Source organism: Diadema antillarum, unplaced genomic scaffold (genome assembly GCF_040938485.1).
Source record: "Diadema antillarum isolate AM-2024a unplaced genomic scaffold, OU_Dant_1.0 seq00002215_RagTag, whole genome shotgun sequence".
NCBI lineage: Eukaryota > Metazoa > Echinodermata > Echinoidea > Diadematoida > Diadematidae > Diadema > Diadema antillarum.
The window spans coordinates 90,541-110,553 of record NW_027272849.1 but is presented as its reverse complement, the minus strand read 5'-3'; the positions used below and the strand labels follow the sequence as shown (position 1 = coordinate 110,553).

Sequence of the window (20,013 nt, the reverse complement as noted above, 5' to 3'; positions counted from 1 at the left end):
CCGATTTCACTAGAAAATTCATCAAGTAATTGCCCCATCATACATAATCCTCCGACAAAGTTTGGTGAAATTTGCTCGATCCAGTCTTGAGTTATCGCGTAAACGGATACAATTTCATGATTTGACCTTGACCTTTGACCTCTGACCTTAAGCCGATTTCACCCAAAATCTTATCAAATAATTGCCCCATCATACTTTATACTTGGACCAAGTTTGGTAAAATTCCAGTCAATATTACTCAAGTTATCGCGTAAACGAAAGCGGACGGACGTACGTACGGACGGACGGACAACCCGAAAACAATGCCTTCGGCACCACTTCGTGGCAGAGGCATAAAAAGACAGATGGTCGCTAAGACAGGTGGTAAAGATGGTAATGGTTCGTGCGCAGCTTTGATTGAGAGTTTCTCTTCCATCTCTACATAATATAGGTGAAATGAATGGTTTGCACATTTCCCGGCGACGTTTTGCACATTTCCCGGCAAAATTGAACATTTGCACATTTCCTGACGTCACGTTTGCACATTTCCCGTTGATAAAATTTAGAGATTTGCACATTTCCCGGCAAGACGTTTGCACATTTCCCGGCGTTTGCACATTTCCCGGCGAGACGTTTGCACATTTCCAGGCGTTTGCACATTTCCCGGCGTTTGCACATTTCCCGGCTCCACACGGTGCCAGCAGGGAGGTCCACACCTCCCTGGTGCCAGTGCAGTGGCCGTGCCGCACCGTATATCGGCAAAGTGTGCGTGTTTTGTAGCTGTCCAGGGTCCCCATCCCCTGGTCTGTCACGGCGATACATTCTATTTTGAAGAGAAAATGAAAGAGCTTTTCCAGCAAATGTAGAATTATTAAATGGGTGTATCTACAAAATAAATAACTTTTCCACGGATTCTGGTTTGTCTCGTATTTCAGCGGGATACTTTTCTTCACGATGTAAATTCACGGACACAGCCGTGAGTGGTATCATCTGTAGTGTGTACTGTTATACAATCATTCATCATCCAAATGAGTGATTATCAAATGTCTTTTTAGAACATGAAGAAACATCTTTAAACGTTTAATGCTAGAATGCCATATCAGTATCATTTTGACATCCATCTGCAATTGTACAAGCCAGTTTCCAGTTGAATGTGCTACAATTGTACTGTGAAGAACTGCAAATATACATACCACTATACCAGCTGTGTGGACACAAAAAGTCACAAACACCAATAAATAAAGCAGTGTTTTGAATATCATGGAATTTATTTCAGTCGTACATTTGTTGAAAGACATGTTTTATACCTGTTTCAATTAATAGCACAATACATCAGAATTGCAAGTACACTGGTATCAGAAAAGCCATTACAACACTAAATACCAGTATTAAGATTGTCATTTTCCCTTGACATCTGTAGTGGAAAGAAAAAGCAAATGTATTTTTGCATGCATGAAGTTTCATTTCAAGTATGGCACATATATCTATTTGTTTGAAAATGCACAGAGTGCAGGCAAGACGTACACTTGGGACCTGGTCTCATAACACAGCTACCAGAGTGATATTTCATTTCATAAATTGAATATAGAAAATTGTAAAGCCCCCTCTCGTTACCTTTCTCAGAATTACCGGACGAGAAACACATATTACTTTCATTTTGACGATCCTTGAAAAAATAGTAAGATATCAAATAGTAAGGACCTCCCTCATCGCCTTGCTCAAAAAACCCGGACGAGAAACTACTTTCTTTTTTTACTTGGCCTTATTTGTTTATTTATTCATTTTTTTTTTTGGGGGGGGGGGGGGGGGGCAAAAATGCGTTTTGCCCCCCCCCCCCCCCCCATTTTTTGGATTGGGGTGGGGCGGCTGCCCCCCCCCTGCCCCCCCCCCCCCCCACTTCCGGCGCCTATGTCCTTGAAAACATTCCATGTTGTTTGTTTTTTTAAGTTAAAGGACAAGTTCACCTTTGTAAACATAAGGATTGAGAGAATGTAGCAATATTAGTAGAACACATCATTGAAAGTTTGAGGAAAATCAGACAATCCGTTCAAAAGTTATGAATTTTTAAAATTTTTGTGCAGCAACCGCTGGATGAGAAGACTACTGCAGAGTATGAATAACTTGCGTACAACAATATAAGGAAAATATAAAGAGAATTTCACAAAATTCCATCTTTTGAAAAAAGTACACATTCCCCTGAATCGTTACCGACAAATGTTATGGGCAATATTATTTCCCCTGCCTTTAGAAAGAGGCAAATCAAGAGCTCTTTTATTATGCGAAAAAAGTGAAAATATGTTGAATTTTCTTTTACATTTTCTTTATGCTGTTGTACGCATATGACTCACAAGCTGTAGTAGTCTCCTCATCCAGCGGTTCCAACACAAAAATTTTTAAAATTCATAACTTTTGCATCGATTGTCCAATTTTCCTCAAACTTTCACTGATGTGTTCTACTAATATTGTTACATTCTCTCAATCCTTATGTTTATGAAGGTGAACTTGACATTCTTTTGCTTTATTATACCCCCACCCACACATAGTGTGTAGGGGGGGGGGTATATAGGAATCATCCTGAGGTCGGGTGGCCGGTCGGTCGGTCGGTCGGTCGGTCGGTCGGGCGGTCGGGCGGTCGGGCGGTCGGGTGGTCGGTCCGTTGCAAAATCTTGTGGGTCGAACTCCTCTCTCATTTTTTGAGCAATTGACCCCAAATTTGGCATGTGTGACCGCTATCAAAGGTAGATGTGCAAGACACCTTTTTCGTTAGTATCGCATAATGCGTTGCCATGGAAACGGCATATTTTCGTAAAAACTTGTGGATCGAACTACTCTCATTTTTTTAGCAATATCCCCAAATTTAGCATGTGTGACTGCTATCAAAGGGAGATGTGCAAGACACCTTTTTTATTAGTATCCCATAATGCGTTGCCATGGCAACGGCATATTTTCATAAAAACTTGTGGATCGAACAACTTTCTCATTTTTTGAGCAATCAACTTCAAATTTGGCATGTGTGACCGCTATCACAGGCAGATGTGCAAGAGACTTTTTTCGTGATTATTTCATAATGCGTTGCCATGGCAACAGAAGATTTTCCTATAAATCTTACAAAATGTGGATTGCTCTAATCTCTTAGTTTTGTAGCAATTCAGTTTGAATTTGGGATATGCGATCAATGTAATGTATATTTGTGCAAAACACATTTGATGTGTGTGGTGATGAATCTGTTGCCATTCTAGCAACAGATTTTTTTTTACCAATCATACAAAAATATGTGGATTAGCCTAACTCCTTCAGTTTTCAAGCATTTGGCATAAAAATTGGCAAATGTGACCACTATTGTATGTAGATGTGCATACTTACTACTTCGTCATTTTTTTTTATGTGTTGCCATGGTAACAGCATAGTTTGAATGAAAGTCATACAAAAATATTGTGGATGAAGTTAACTCCCTCAGTCTTAGAGCATTTGACTTGAAATTTGGCACACATGACCACTATAGTATATAGATGTGCAAACTTAATCTTTCGTCAGTGATGAACAATGCGTTGCCATGGTAACAGCTTTTTTTAACCAAAAAACATACAAAAATATTGTGGATTCAGCTAACTTTCTTTAGTCTTCAAGCGTTTAGCGAGAAATTTGGCACACATTACCACTGTGGTACGTAGATGTGCAAAGGTAATCTTTCGTCAGTGGTGATCAATGCGTTGCCATGGTAATGGCATATTTTGAATGAAAATCATACAAAAATATTGTGGATTCAGTTAAATCCCTCACTCTTTGAGCATTTGGCTTGAAATTTGGCACATGCAACCACTATAGCATATATAGATGTGCAAACTTAATCTTTTGTCAGTGGTGAACAATGGGTTGCCATGGTAACAGCAGCTTTTCACTAAAATGCATACAAAAATGTTGTGAATTCAGGTAACTACCTCAGTCTTTGAGCATTAAGCTTGAAATTTGGCACATGTGACCACTATAGTACGTAGATGAGCATACAGAGTCTTTGGTCATTGTTGATCAATGTGTTGCCATGGTAACAGTGTATTTTGAATGAAAATCATGCAAAAATATTTTGGATTCAGTTAACTCCCTCAGTCTTTGAGCATTTGGCTTGAAATTCGGCACAGGTGACCACTGTAGCATCTGTCATTATTGTTGAACAATGTGTTGCCATGGTAACAACATTTTTTCACCAAAAAGCATGTGGATTCCGCCAACTCCCTCAGTCTTTGAGCATTTAGCTTGAAATTTGGCACACCTGACCACTATGGTATGTAGATGTGCAAACTTAACCTTTCGTCATTGTTGATCATTGTGTTGCCATGGTAACAGCATAGTTTGAATGAAAATCAATATAAAAATATTTTGGATTCAGGTAACTCCCTCAGTCTTTGAGCATTTGGCTTGAAATTTGGCACATGCAACCATTGTAGTACAAAGATATGCAAACTTTGTATTTCATCATTGTTGAACAATGTGTTGCCATGGTAACAGTGCATTTTGAATGAAAATCATACAAACATTCCGATTAGATCCTAACTCTCTATGTTTAGAACGTTTTGGCTTCATATTTGGCACATGTTACTGTACCTCTACATTACCTAGATGTGCAAAAACTCTTTTGTCAGTGTTGAAAATGTGTTGCCATGGTAACAGTATATTTTGAATGAAAATGATACACTAATAGTGTGAATTCAACTAAGCCCCTCATCCTGTTAGCATTTGGCTTGAAATTTGGCACATGTGATGGCTATGATATATAGTTGTGCAAAACTTCATTTTTTTTTAATATCCAACATTGTGTTGCGCCATGGTTCTACAATTTTTAATAAATACCATAGAAATCGTCAGTTTATTTATCTTGCTCACTCAGTTTTTGAGCACTTGACTTGAGATGTGGGACATTTGACTAACAGTGAGCAATACATTTATTTACTGTTGGACAGTGCATTGCCTTGGTAATTTTTTTTTTCATTAAAAAGTTAAAAAAATCCTGGTTGAGCTAATTTCCTCAGTTGTGGGTGGGGGTATATTAATCACAATGAGTGATCGTTCTAGTTCGTCTTTATATCATAAATTGTTGGGTTTGTTTTTTTGTCATATTCAATTTCTGTTTGTTTCATTACCTCTGCCAAGGGAGGAGGTTATGTTTTCGTTACCGTTGGTTTGTTTGTGAGTCAGTTAGTTTGTTCGTTCGTTCGTTCATTCGTTCGTTTGCCTGTGCGCAAAATAACTCAAAAAGTAGATGACGGATTGGGATGAAACTTGCAGGAAAGGTTGAGAATGACACAAGTAACAAACGATTAACTTTTGATAGTGATCCGAGAAATTTGGGGAAATTTATGAAGGATTTTTGATATTTCGGCAGGTGTGGTCAAAGAACTTGGGAGTTCAGGCTGCGCGTATTTGAGGTTTGCATGCGCGCACTAAAGTGCGTGCTCTAGTTTCTGCTAGGGTGAGGCGCGCTGTGCAGCTGAGGATTTATGACGTAACAAACTTAAAGGCTTCTATATCGGGAAATCGGGAGACTTTCAGCACACTACTAGTATTATAACACTTTCAGCATGCCATAGTATAAGTACGTATGGGTTGAAATCAATACGGAAGAACAAGATCAGTGATGGAAATGAGCTGCATGCTTGGCGGAGGTCTGCACTCTCAGAGTGCTTCTCTAGTTCTATTTTTTTATTGTTTCAAGATGAAGAAAGTTGGAAGTTGAAAGCAGGATGTGGTTTGCAGAATAAGCCACTACAGTGTAGATCGTTAGTGCATTACAAGTGCTGTATTTTCTTACTGCACTTGAACTTTATACACTGTATGTCCACTGATTTTAGATGTGATCAGAGATGAGGATTCATTTGTGTTCACTGTGACACATTTTTGTTTCATTCAAAGCCGCATGCAAGCTGCATAGTACGCACATGGACGCCTCATTTGAAATGTCTGCTTTCTCTCCCATTCCAGGACTTGATCAACAACGGAGCTATGGTTGCCTTAGGAAACAAAGATGACGACACACCACTGGACAAGGCCAAGGAAGATGTGGCAGCCAAGCTGAGAGGTGGGTAGGACATGTCTGCTGATGGTTACTGTAAAAGTGGATATTTTCACGCAAGTAATTTTTCACGCTTGGCCGAGGCCGGATAAGATGAAATTTGTCTTGTCTTTAATTCCGTGGAATCAGGACATTAACTTGAAGCATACAAACTGTATGGCATGCAAAAATATTCTTGTGGTTGTATTTTCACACTAGCTTCTGGCTACACGAAATGCATGAAAATTTCTACTTTTACAGTAGTTGACATGTGCTTTTAAACTTCGTGTTGCGTACAGGAGTTTAAAGCATAGTGAAACAAACAAACAAAGGGAAGGAACTTCACAACATGGTATTCATTCAAGCCCAGTATACTACTGTGTATATTATTATAATAGTGCAGTCCCTGCCTGTAGGGTTTGTCAACAGTGTTCCTGCTGCACTTTTTTTTGACTATTTTCCTTTCAGAAGCTTGCCTGGCTCACCGTAGCCACAATGACTGTAATCGTGGTGTCTTAAATTCATACACAGTACCTCACTGGACGTCCTATTGTACCACAGATGTATTGAAGTATTTAAAGGTCATTGAAACTATCTGCTTATGACTGTATTTGAAAGCAAGTACAGAGAGGTACACTTTCATTTACCATCAGTGCGCTGCATATTTCTCATGTAATTCAAGAGCCATGCTTCTAAATAATGTTGTCTTATTACCCTCTGAATATGGAAACTAAGCTAAATTATCTGTTATCCAAGACAAGGAAGACTGCAAACTGTATCTGCAGGGAGCAATATAAACCTATAAGCCATGATTTACAATTTCAAGGCCCACATCATATGACGCACTATCAACGCAGCACACTTTAATCTGTTCATATGTATACACTATAGACTGATCATGCCATACATGGTTTACAGAACAACAGAAATAGTACATGATCTAGACATTAATGTAAATTTGTGAGGTGTGTTTTATAGTGCATTATATTTGTGTTGCTGAATAGCTTGTGACTTGATGAAACACAAATCATTATCTGGTTTAATAACTTGGTGCACCACAATTTTATCAGTGTAAACCAAGTCAAGCCAAAAGTATGTGTGAAATTTCTCATGCACATTCCTTCGCACCTGTATTTTGAGTTGACGGTTGTCACTAACCTTTTTTCTTTGTTTTCAGACCATTTGGTACACAAGGATTGTTTACATTTATTCAAATCTCCTGTGACATCTAAACTTTGTTTTGTTTTTCTTTCCTTGTGACCCATTGCAGAAAGAGCAGCTAACATGGGACAAGATCTGAACAAGATTCAATACAGAAACAACTGGAGTGGCACAAAGACAAGAAGTCGTAAGTTGAGAAAACTTGCTCTCATGATCAAGTACTTCAGACCATACGTAGTTTTTAAAGGGTAACCTCATTTCATATTCTTATAGATATAAATAGATCTAGATATTATATCTTTTTATACTCAAACAAGAATAAAAAGGATGTTTTTTTAGGTTTGATTTTCTCTGTTGAAGTGTAATGAGTCACAATTGAATATTCAAATTAGATGAGTTGATGTCACAAATGATATCATGATTTATTCTGATTTCTTTCATTTCTTAATTAAGAGAATAGTTAAGTTTTGTTTGTGTGATGATGGGAGATATTTATATCATAATCTCATTCAATTTGCAGAAGTGATTGTGGCTGATAGCACTTGTAGTGACACAATCACTTTGATATGATTCTGATGAAGTAATTCACATTGCCATTTTTATGATTCTACATAGATGTGATTTCCAATGTTTTGGGGATAGAAAGTGCATGTATAACCAGGAAACTACAGAAAAATATATTTCTTACAGCAGAATGAGTGATAAGAGAGTCCTTGCATTTTGTTGAAGAGGCGTGAGATGACTTCAATTTCTCTTCAAGCTATAAAGTGCATTTTATAATCACAAAACCCCCTTCTGTCTCATGTTTGCACATCATAATTGGTATTTTATTAAGTAGTGCAAGACAGTGTCATTAAGAAATTTGAAAGTGTGATTCACCTTACAGTGGAATCCAAGGAGTTGTGGCAACTCCCCAACCTTTCACATGAACAGGGTGCCAGTTCAGATATCTGGAGTAATGTTTGATTGTTGTATTTCTTCTAACTACATGTATCCCTCATCTCTTTGTCACTCACCAAGGTGATGGGACACTGTCAAGATTTGCTGGCATCGATCTGAAGCATGTCAAGCTGCAGAACAAGATTAACGCCAGCCCCACGGGAGATGTGAGTACTGATTCAGGTTGACACCATGATGCAGAAAGGACATATGTCCACAACTTGAACAATTTGAATTCAGTCCTTTCAAGTCGAAGCCTTGTACATTGCTGTTGCATTTACAAAACAAACATATATACACTCAGAGATCTCCTCTTTGCATTTTACCAATATTAAAATTTTGCACAATTTTTGACAAATATAGAAATGAAAGTGTTTTTTTTTTTTTGGTCTCTCTTTTTTTTTTTTTTTTTTTTTTTTTTTGGGGGGGGGGGGGCTTATTTAATGAACACTATTCAAATATTAACATTTTGTGTACCTCTTTTCCTAAAATGTCAAAATCAAATTTAGGGAATATATTTATTTCCTAACTGCAAAGCGGAAAGAAGCATAAAATCAAAATGTGTATAAAATCTCTTTCTTTATTAACTAAGTACTAGCATCATATTCGATGTGACTAAAGTTCAGTCCTTTCTTTTCTTTTTTTGTTAAACAATTGTTTTAAACTGAGGAAATGATAACTTTCATGACAATTGAATGGAACCTGCTCTGGTCATTGATGTGACTAAATGTGCAAAATTATAGTTTGGGGCTTTTTTTTTTTTCTTTTTTCTTTTTTTTTTTTTGGCAGTGGTGTTATTCACAAAATTGTGAGTGCATCAAGGGTTTTGTATACATGTTTTATGTATGTGTAAATGGAACTTCAGTGAGTATATGATCCTACAGATGTGAACAGTTCTGGTGCTTGTGTACTACACTGTATGCATATTGTACATCCGGGCATGTGTGCAAGCACTTCATCGTATTGAGTGTGCTTTAATATAGGATGAAGCAGGAAATGTAATCAAAACTTGGCGAGGTGAAGAGCCCAGCCTTCAGTTGAGCGAAATCGACCCTGAGAGAACGTCGCTGACAGATTCACTTAAAGCATGTCACATGTCCTCTGAATTCTTCTGCCATGTGATAATGTCCAAATCAGACTCCATGCTATAGTGTTCCAAACTTGAGCAGTTATGATTTGAAATAGATATAAACAAGTTGTGATTAAAAAGATAATGTAGATAGTGATAATGATAATGATGATATTATAATGATAGTACTTCTTATATTTGTAGTGATAATTTTAATGATAATAATGAGAGTAATTATGATAATCAAGTAATAATGATAATAGGCATAATAGTAATCATCATCATCATCACCATGAGTGTGATAGTCAAAATGATACTATCATGATTATGAGACCATTGTTAGTATCTATATACTGTAAAAGTGGATATTTTTGCATGAGTAATTTTTCTCCTGTTTTTAATTCCGCAGAATCAAGACACAAACCACTGGAACATATTGCAAGCAAAAAATTTTGCGTGCTTTTACTTTGGCTTTGATTCCTTGTTGCGCGAAATGCGCAAAAATTTCAACACTGCAAATATTTCCACTTTTACGTACAGTAAGCCTGTGAATTTTAAAGCTTTTAAAGTATTTTGTTTTCTAAAAATTCCTTTCCCTCACTTTCTCTGTTTTTTTTTTTATTTCTCTCCCTCGTCCACCCAAAGATGTGGAAGGGCATCTGGCAGGGGACGTCAGTCATGGCCAAAGTCCTGAAGGTCAACAACGTGACCTCGCGCATCTCCCGAGAGTTCGGGGAGGAGTTCCCCCGCCTTAGGATCTTCTCCCACCCCAACATCCACCCGGTGCTGGGCTGCGTCAACCAGCCCCCAAACCTGGTGGTCCTCAGTGAGCACCTACAGCATGGTTCTCTCTTCCATGTTCTCCATGAAGCATCAGGTAGGCATGGTCTCCTTCCTTTCTCTCTCTCTTTCCTTTCTTAATATCTTACATTGTTGTTTATTTGCTTTGTTGTCTCTCATTGTTTTGAGATGTTATCACCGTGGTGAAGGACGTTCTCTCTTCCATGTCCTCCATGGAGCATGAGATAATGCATGGTATCTTTTCTTGCTCTCTCTTTCTCTCTCTAGCTCTCCGTTCGTATTTGTCTTTTGTTGTTGTTTATTTGCATTGTTGTTTCTCATTGTTCTTAGATATTATTGCCATGGTGAAAGAAGTTTGTGGCACGCGTGAATAGTGATCTCAAACAGATGTTAAGTTCATCTGGAGACATTTTTATGAAAATAATGTTGGTATACAAATAATACACAGGTGAGAGGCATTTACTAATAGTGAAAATGCAGTGCACTCGAGGATATTTGCACAACATTTTGAATGCCCAGAGCAAGCTGCATCTCCTCTAATGTCACAAATATAACCTGCGCTTTATATGTTTTATAAAATGGTTCTATGATGTTCATTTACCGTTATAGGCAAATACATGATAACTATTTAGAACTTTCTTGTGAAAAAGCCAAGATGTCTGAAGAAATGTTCCAAACACATTGGTACTCAACACAAACTCTTTTCCAGTAAATACACTGTAAGTGAAAGTGTGCGCCTTTGAAACTGACTGAGTGCACATTGCTTACAAAAGTGTGACATCAGCAAGCGTGATTACAGCAAGCCACAGTTACACACATATCTCTGAGCAGTCATTAGCAGTAATGATAGAAAGGTATGTCAGCTGGGCATTTTAGGCAAAGTAAAAGACTGGTTAGATCATGTGGTTGCTCTCAGCCAATCATTATTTGATACAGGATCCATATCACTGAATTGAACTTTAGATAGTTAGTAACATCCTTTTTACAGGGAGATATTGATGCATGGGTATGATTCAACTGTCAATTAAATTGTATAATCAAGTGTTAGTTTCCTGTAATTTGGTTAGTCAGGAAGTGATACTGTAAGTATGGGAGTGTACAATCTGGAGCGATAAATGTGTCCAAATAGGTACAGTAGCTCAGTTATTAATATTGACTAGAACTTTTTATGTTGGCAAGAAATACTACAAAGTACAACCTTGTATATCCACTCAGTTAAAATGAGACTTTATAAAAAGTTTCAATTTTATTTGATGAGTACAACATAGTTTTTGTATGTCTTTTTGTTCTGTTACAATTTTATTTTCATTATTATTTTTTTTTTTTTTTGAAGAAAGATGTATTGGAGGGAAAGAGAGAGGGATGTTTGGAGGACTCATTCTTCCTCTTCATATTTAGATACATACAATAAGAACAATGTTGCTGACTGAAATGCTGTGCAGATACCGTAATGATGAAAAATTTGAAGCATTACATTAATTGCATGCCTCACACTGTGTACATTTGTGTTACCTGCATAATACAGCTGCTGTGCATGTACATTGTAGTTCCAGCATACACTAGTAGCATACCACATGCCCTGCTAGTGTGGTATTAGTTTTCGGAAAAGGAAGGAAAGGGTGTGAGTAAACAACTGATGAATACATTTTATGGGCATTAACTAGCATCAAATACAGATCCATTACAAATTTCCAGCAGATGTGTTTCATACACTGGTCTGCCCACTGCCACTGCAGTATAAAAGAACATGATCAATGTATTAAAAACAGGAAGTTTACTGTACAACAGTTGGATACTATAATTTTTCAGTCTTAGAGGAGTACCTAGTAGATCCAACCAAGGGCAAAAAAAAAAAAAAATTTTAGCAGTTTTTCTTGAACACATGTTTTGTAGAATAGTGTGTCTTTAGAGAGTCCCCTTTTTATTTCTTAAAAATCCTGTACACACTCCTCACTTTCAACTCTGATAACTTAAGAAAGGATGATGCTACTGCTTTTAAAGTTAGCGTTAATCATGGACAGAACATGCTAATAGAGTGTACTCAATTTCAGCTTAATCTTATAATCCCTTCATCGTTGTTGCTCTGGTGGTTTACATCCTGATTCTTGTCCCATTCATCCCACAGCTAGCATGGCTTGGTATTTAAAAGATTAAGCACTTGAATAGACCCTGTACTTCAGAGCCTCTTTTCTCAGTTAACTCTTTTCCGGAGTGTGTGTTTTGTTTTGTTTTTCCAATATTTTATAGGTTTAATGGGAGAGTCCATTTGAATTGAGTTATACATCATGTTAAAGCTTACAGCCTTACAATCGTGGCGAGTGGTTTGTGCGGCACGGAGACGGACGCAACATGCTGCTTCCCCCCATTCTGTATCAAATGTCATGACACCGAGTGAGAATAGCGCTGGCTCAATGGGTTAGCGAACACGACTGCGGCTCAAAATCACCTGACCCAAAATGGCTGTCCAAGCCACACGAGCTTCCGAATGGACGCACACTCTCAGTGCGCATGCGCATGAAGAGAGGCCAAAAGAGCCACGCGTCTTCTGGCCATTCTCCTCCAATCACCGCAGCTCACGGTCACAATGTTTGTGTATGATGCGTACACACACACGCGCACACACACGTGTCTCAGTGGCAGCATTGTCCCACACGTTTATGGATATAGCACCGAGTCTGGCATTGCGCAATTGCATGCACAAACTTCGGTCGTTCAGGAGTTTACGAAATAACGTACCATTAGGGGTGAGGATCATCCGACTTTAAAGTCTGCTCTTTCAGAATCTACTCTTAACTAAAAATCCATGTCTGGCAGCTTTTTGTTGGTTTTGTGATGCTGGGTCACGTAATATGAAGGAGGCCAAAAATCACTGAAAATTTGAGTGGATTTGCATAATAAACTCTGGTTTTTTACATATATGGCATCTTTTATACTGTATACCTCGATCAATATCTTGTAGAATACACTTCCTTGAAGAAAACCTGAAATTTATGATAAAACAAAAGGTATGCATACAATATAACACACACATGAAGAATATGCAAAAACTCACACATTGGACTGAACTCATAACAAAAAAAGAAGTAAAAAAAAATGAAAAATTCAATCACAGATAATGCTTCCCTCTGCCCAAGAATCCATGTACATGTAGCTGCTATTGCAGTATTCGGAGAAGTACTCTTTATCATGAAAGCATATTTTTTCTTTCTTTACTTTCCTTTGCCTATTATATTCAAACCACAAACAAGGGTTGAAAATCATCATAGTATCTTCACCTATTCTAGAGAACATGAAATATATTGAAAAAGAAAAAAAAAATAAGCATATTAAAACAGAGGAAAATGTGCCTACATTGGCCATGCTTAAGGTCTGGTGTCCCTTTTCTATCAAGCATTGATGGGGAGGTCACAAGGTCATCTGTGTCATTAGGGTTATAGCTAGGATAGGGTGTGACAGGGGAGGCCAAATTGATATTGACAGTAATGATGCTTGCCCTCATCTGCTGGGCACACTGGCAAAATTAGAGAGGATACTATCTGCTTACATGTATTGATGTGAACAGCCTGCTTTGGTGAGCAGTGTGTTTTTTTATTGCTGCGCTGTTATTGTTTGGCTATAATCTTGTTGAAAAGGCAGAGAGGTGATTTTGCGAGATATGCTTGTGGTGTGAATAGGGAGGGGAAATGGGGTGTGCAGCTTTTATAGTACAAGGATGATGCATGTACATTGTACGTATAGTGTATAATATACAGATTTCCTATTGCTCCAGAAAAAAAAAAATGAAACTAAGAACAATAATCTTGTCACCTATTTCTCAAGCTTCAAACAAAACATTGCCTGGCTTTTAATAGTGAACGTTTCATGGCGCATTTGATACAGTTAGCAGGACCAAATTAGGATAAGACACAATGTGTGACCACTACACGCACATTGGCCATTGAACACAGTCTGTTCTGTTAAAAGTCCACAATTCAAGTGAAGTGTTATGTACAAGAGTAGGCCTACCACCAAAGTGGTGTATGACTCAAATGAAATGTGTGCTTATTCATAAGAGTTGATAATAATAATAATGATGATGATGATAATAATATAAATTATAATAATAACAATAATAATAATAATAATAATAATAATACTTATAATAATAATTATAATAATAATAATGATAATAATAGAAGATCAGGAAAGGAAATGTCAAAAGGGCATACTGAACATGTACACTATTTTTTTTTTGCTTGAAGTATGAAAGTCAAATAGTTTTTTTCAAATTATTGCCTTTTCATGGCATTTTGATGCAAAATAATGCATACATAATACAATGCAGGGTAGATAAGTGTGGAGTGATGGAAAATCATTGGTGCTATGCTCTATTTCTCAATTGTTTTGCCTTGAGTAGGAAATAATACGCTGTCGACTGAAGTTCAAGTACAATCCATTAAGGGATCGTTGTGTTTTGATTCCTCTGTTCTCACTGAGCGAAGTACCATGTGCACTAGTCTCAGTTTGGGAGTTGAAAGAGGGAAAGTCTAGAAATTGAAACTTGTTAACATGTCACTGTAATAGTACTTAGCTTTGATGGATGCTATATCTCCTGTGTGATTCATAATCTTTGTTTAATTCATATCGATCAGTCAGTATATTGAAGACATACAAATGTCATACTGTGAACAAGGCAGTATGCCTGCAATTTTCTGTATTAAAGAGGGTACAGATTGCTACTGTGCCAAAGGTATGGACTGCAATTTTGGATTATCACATTTTTTTATCCATTGTGTTTTTTTTTTTTCGTTTTTTTTTTTGTTGGTAGTATTCTAAAACTCCATGAGTCACATTTTTACATAATATGCAGAAATGTAGCAATATGCAATGGAAAAGAGCGACTGAAAATCTTGTTTTTCCTTTCCCTCTGCGTTATATTGATTATATACTGATTATATTGTATGTGTATGTGTATGTTCATAATTTAATACAGATACATATCAATTTATTTTGTTTGTTTGCTTGTTTGTTGTGGGGGGGGGGGGTAGGGATGGGGGATCCACTGTTACTGCTGTACCTATTGTGATGTGATACATTCAATTGCCATTCACCATAACCTTCTCTGTTTATACCAAGCATCCTCAGTGGATGGTTTTACATCTATGCACATGTGTCAAAAATGCCAGACTTGGGATTTTGCCCATTATAAAAGTGTATCTTTCATGGTATTAACAAACGTGCATATTTACAGGCTGTACAAGGAATTTCACAATTCTGTCTCCAACATGAAATGTGATTGTCAATGTAGAAACAACTGTGTGTGTTCTTTTCGTCATCATGTGCAGGTATTGTGGTGGACCACGGCCAGATGGTCAGCTTTTCGCTGGACATTGCTCGAGGGATGTCCTTCCTCCATGCCATGGACCCACTCATACCAAGATACTACCTCAACAGTAAAAACATTATGGTGAATATTTGTAGATCACACCATTTCATTGTACCTTCATGTTACTCCATGGCATTTGACTCTGCGCCTTGTGACCTTTTATGACCTCTAAGGAGCTAGGGTGACAGCTATCCAAGATGATGGATAGTGGATGTCCCGATGATGGTAATAGTGTATGCACAATGTACAATGTACATTGTACAACGTATTTGTGTGTCTTGTTTGTGTGTGTATGGTGTGTGATGTACAGTTGTGTGTACTTGTATATGGGTCATAATGTGTATGGGGGATGTTAACATGTTTGTTTGTTTATGTGGGTGTTGTTACCAGTAGGTATGTTGTTTATTGTATATGGTCAAAATCTATCATGTTGTTTTGTGTTTGTATAAGTATATCTGAACATTCCTGTAGACATATTGTGCTGCCTTGTGATTTACTGGTATACATGTACAAGTTGTATACTGGAATATGGGTTATATCTGTGTGAGTGGTCATGTTCTACAAATGTATGTTTGGTTTGATACCTGTATATGAAGAGTTTGTTTGCAAAAACCGGTAAGTCCATATTTGCCAAATGGAGATATTTGCGATTAAAGGTCAAGAAAAATAAAGAGAAAAATAAGAAAATTTGTGCTTCTTTTGACCATAACTTCAAAAATGTGCCTTTATATGTAGTGACCAATATATCATATAAAAGGTATTATTTTGTACTTTATGACAGAAACCGTACTTAAAAATCTTCGAAAATGGACTTATCGGTTTTTGCAAACAAACTCTTCATATCCTTTGCCCATAACGTTTGTATAATATGTTTAAAGGAATTTTTGATATCTGTGGTTGTCTTGGTTGTGTGGATATGTTTTTATGGGTGTACTGTATGTGTGTTTAATATTTGTCTGTCTGTGTTTGTTCATCTGTCTGTCTGTTGTATGTGTGTGTATGTGTGTGTGTGTTTGTGTATGTGTTAGGGTTTGGAAATGATGAATTATAATAATTATTTTCTTGTCTGCCTGTATCGCTTAGATTGATGAGGACCTGACTGCCAAGATCAACATGGGGGACACGAGGTTCTCATTCCAGAACCGTGCCAAGCTCTTCAACCCTGCCTGGATGGCTCCCGAAGGTAATACAAAGACAACCAGCATCAAAACAAACAAAAACAGAAACAAAGCAAAAAGATACCAAGGTTCATTGATGATTAATCTGAAACCTGATACCTACATGTACTTTATACACCATACATGAAAAGGTGATGCTGACCCATCTTTTTGCCCTTTTGTGGTACAGGGCTCTCTTTTAGTCCAGTCTGTATGTGCAACTCACTTTACTTTTTTAATAGTCAGATTTCCTTGCAGATTATTACCTGTGCTTCTTAGAAAATTCTCTATCTCTGCCAGGAGTAGTGTTCACACTAGTGTCAAACTCCACAAGAGAAGTAAAACAGGATTTGGGGGCCAGCTGTATCCCAGTATTCGCATTTAAACAAGGAGTTGGCAATGCATAATTCGCAAGATCTTTCTTGTTTCAGATATGAAAATACAGTATGTACTCGATGTGGATTCTGAATACACACATAAGTCATTTTTATTTACTTATTAATTCATTTATCATTTATTTTTTATGAGTTCATGAATGTAAAATAACGACTGAAGTAGTGAACAATATAGGTCTATAGATGGTTTTGACAATACAAGTGTTCATAATGTAAGGGCAAGAATTTAAAACAAACCTAGCTTTGATTGAATCTGATGAGAAAATGCATCAACTGTTAATTCTGTGGTGCTATAAAACATTATTAGATTTTCAGATGGATAGTGTCTTCAGTAGGATTGAATAAATAATAATAATAATGATAATAATAATAATAATAGTAATAATAATAATAATAATAATAATGGTAATAATAATAATAGTAATAATAATGATAACAATATTAATAATAATAATAATAATAATACTGAAAATAATGATAATGAAAATAAAAATAAGATAATACTGATATTGATAATAATAATAATAATAATAATAATAATGATAATAATAATAATAATGATAATGATGATAATAATAATAATGATAATAAAGAAAATGCTTGTGCATAGGGATAGTTGTGATATGGTTTTAGGTGTAGTTTGGTGTGGCTTAGCGTGCAGATACATGTATAAGTGTATTTCATGGGAACAATTGCCGCAGGAGCAAATGTTGTAATAATAATAATGATAATAATAATAATAATGATAATGATGATAATGATAATAATGATAATAAAGAAAATGCTTGTGCATAGGGATAGTTGTGATATGGTTTTAGGTGTAGTTTGGTGTGGCTTAGCGTGCAGATACATGTATAAGTGTATTTCATGGGAACAATTGCCGCAGGAGCAAATGTTGTCGAACCCTATGTGGCACTATTAATGGTCACCCATCTCTGGAACTGCTTGTCCCATGACAGCTCTCCAGCGCTCGGCAGAGAACATGAACAGCCGGTCAGCAGACATGTGGAGCTTTGCCATCTTGATCTGGGAACTGGTGACGCGTGAAGTGCCGTTTGCTGGCCTCTCCGCCATGGAAATCGGCATGAAGGTATCAATTTGAGACTCTTTCCAGGAACACATTTCAACTATACTGATGAAGAAAAAAACTAGCTACACAGTGTATCAAGCCAGTAGGAAAGACAATTATAATCAAGTTCAGTTGAAGATTTTTTAAATGATACAGAGAAATACACCGCACAGGCATTCTACAAAGATCTCCAGTTGGAAGTCTAGTTTTGATACAGATGTTTAATAGTTCTACTTTGAAATGGGGGAGGGGGTTGGGAACTGGGGCTGGCTTCCTCATCAAAGCACTCTGCAAAGTACACTGTAGATGGAAATATTCTTAATCTATGCTGTTGTCTTCTAAATTTTTAGATCACTAACATGTTACCAACACTGCATTATGTGATGATCCAGTTTTTGTGAAATTTGCCACATTGGTTTGATTTTCAGAAAATTAACATGGCAGGATTTTGCTTTTTGATGAAACACAAATGCAATGTACACGTGTACATCAGCTCTAAGATGAGTAATTGCTAACTTTACTTCTTGACAAAGGAGTTTACTTATTTCTTGTTTCATCTCTGCATTTCTCGATTGAGATTGTAACCACTCTTAATGGCAATTTGTGAGATCTGTACACATGGCATAAGTGCAATACTTGAGTAACTCTGAGGCTGAAACGGTGCAGCACTGGCTGTTACCATCCACAGCGTGAGAAATAACATGATGAATTTTCTCTTCCATCACCAGATTGCCTGCGAGGGACTGAGGGTGGAGCTTCCCCCGGGCACATCGCCCCACATGGCAAAACTGATCAAGATCTGCATGAATGAGGATGCCACCAAGAGGCCGCGCTTCGACATGATCCTGCCCATCTTGGACAAGATGCGCACGGTGTAGAGAGCCAGTCAGGTGTGGGAGCGTTCACCCTCAGCATGCAGGGAGATTTGGCCTGTGGCAGCATGGGAAAGTACCTAACGTGGAATCACACAGTCAATTGTGTTTGATTTCTCCCCTTTCTCAAAGGCCGTTGTGAGGATGGTGATAGGTGCATTATAGATGCAGAATTGGTCTCCTATGTAGTGAGCCCTTTATGACAAATGTACATCCAAAATTTTAGAATGCATGGTAGTTAATGCTATTGAAAATGGATGTTAGAATTGTACCAAACTGGTGAAGCTGTAATAATTGGCCTGTATGGCAAGGTAAAGTGTTATAGAAGAGAATAATGCCCAGTGATAAAGGTGAGTTACACAGGAAAGTGTTGGTTTGGTACAAGAAATGCGTCTTGACAAGGAAGAGTCAACTATGAATTTGTCTATTGCAGGTGATATAGGTATCACAAATCGCAGTTAGATGCAAACAAAAAAAACATTGAATGCACTATGAATATGGAAGTTTACAAACAGAAATTTGAGTAATTTTCCACAGGGAAAAACCTATTTTATATCTGAAAGCAGTGAAACGAGCACTGGACCAATGGTTGTTTTGGCAGATTTTTGCAATCATTAAAGAAAAATTGTGGCCTATTTGAAAATGACTGAATCATATATTTTCAAACATCAGATCAGTTTGGAAATTCACGCTTGTATGAGAACTTTCTTGGTCATGTATGACCATAATGCCATTTGTATGGGGCTTTGCCTATATTTTGTAACTTTTGTAACTGGTTTTTATTCCTGATTTGACACAAGTTTTGGAATTGTATTATGCCAAGACATTTTGTTCATGCACACAGCATAGAAGCAAAAGTTATGTTCCCCCCCCCCCCCAAAAAAAAAATAATAATAAAAAAATGAGGAAATACACTTTACTTATTAAAGCTTAATTCTGTGTATGAAGAAATCGCCAATGTGAATAGAAAGAGGAGTTTTAGGCAGTGCTGTCGCTAACCCTGTGGTATAGTGGGTAAGGTTCTTAGCTTTCATGTAGGAGGTCTCAAGTTCAAAGCCTACCTGAAGTTTGCATCCTTCAACAACACATTTTGCACACGATGTCCCTCTTGACCCAGGTGCACCCATGGGTACGTATCAAGGCTGGGTTGATGATAGCAACAG

The 20,013-nt window shown here is 37.2% G+C and overlaps 1 protein-coding gene across 1 annotated transcript; it reads left to right on the top strand.

Moving 5' to 3' along the window:
• The first annotated feature begins 5,937 nt into the window (after positions 1 to 5,937).
• Positions 5,938 to 19,713, top strand: LOC139714276 (scaffold protein ILK-like). Its single transcript, XM_071625992.1, has 8 exons — positions 5,938 to 6,049; positions 7,293 to 7,370; positions 8,204 to 8,289; positions 9,837 to 10,068; positions 15,317 to 15,438; positions 16,441 to 16,540; positions 17,869 to 17,999; positions 18,707 to 19,713. Exons 1-8 carry the CDS (start codon positions 5,974 to 5,976, stop codon positions 18,854 to 18,856), a joined length of 975 nt encoding a protein of 324 aa, XP_071482093.1. The 5' UTR covers positions 5,938 to 5,973; the 3' UTR covers positions 18,857 to 19,713.
• The last annotated feature ends 300 nt before the right edge of the window (positions 19,714 to 20,013 follow it).

What these genes read in the sequence shown, in the direction of transcription:
- LOC139714276 (XM_071625992.1), top strand. Translation starts at nt 5,974, where the DNA reads ATGGTTGCCTTAGGAAACAAAGATGACGACACACCACTGGACAAGGCC. An exon ending in TGGCACAAAGACAAGAAGTC is followed by an intron (nt 7,371 to 8,203) that starts GTAAGTTGAGAA and finishes TCACTCACCAAG; the next exon opens with GTGATGGGACACTGTCAAGA. An exon ending in TGTTCTCCATGAAGCATCAG is followed by an intron (nt 10,069 to 15,316) that starts GTAGGCATGGTC and finishes CATCATGTGCAG; the next exon opens with GTATTGTGGTGGACCACGGC.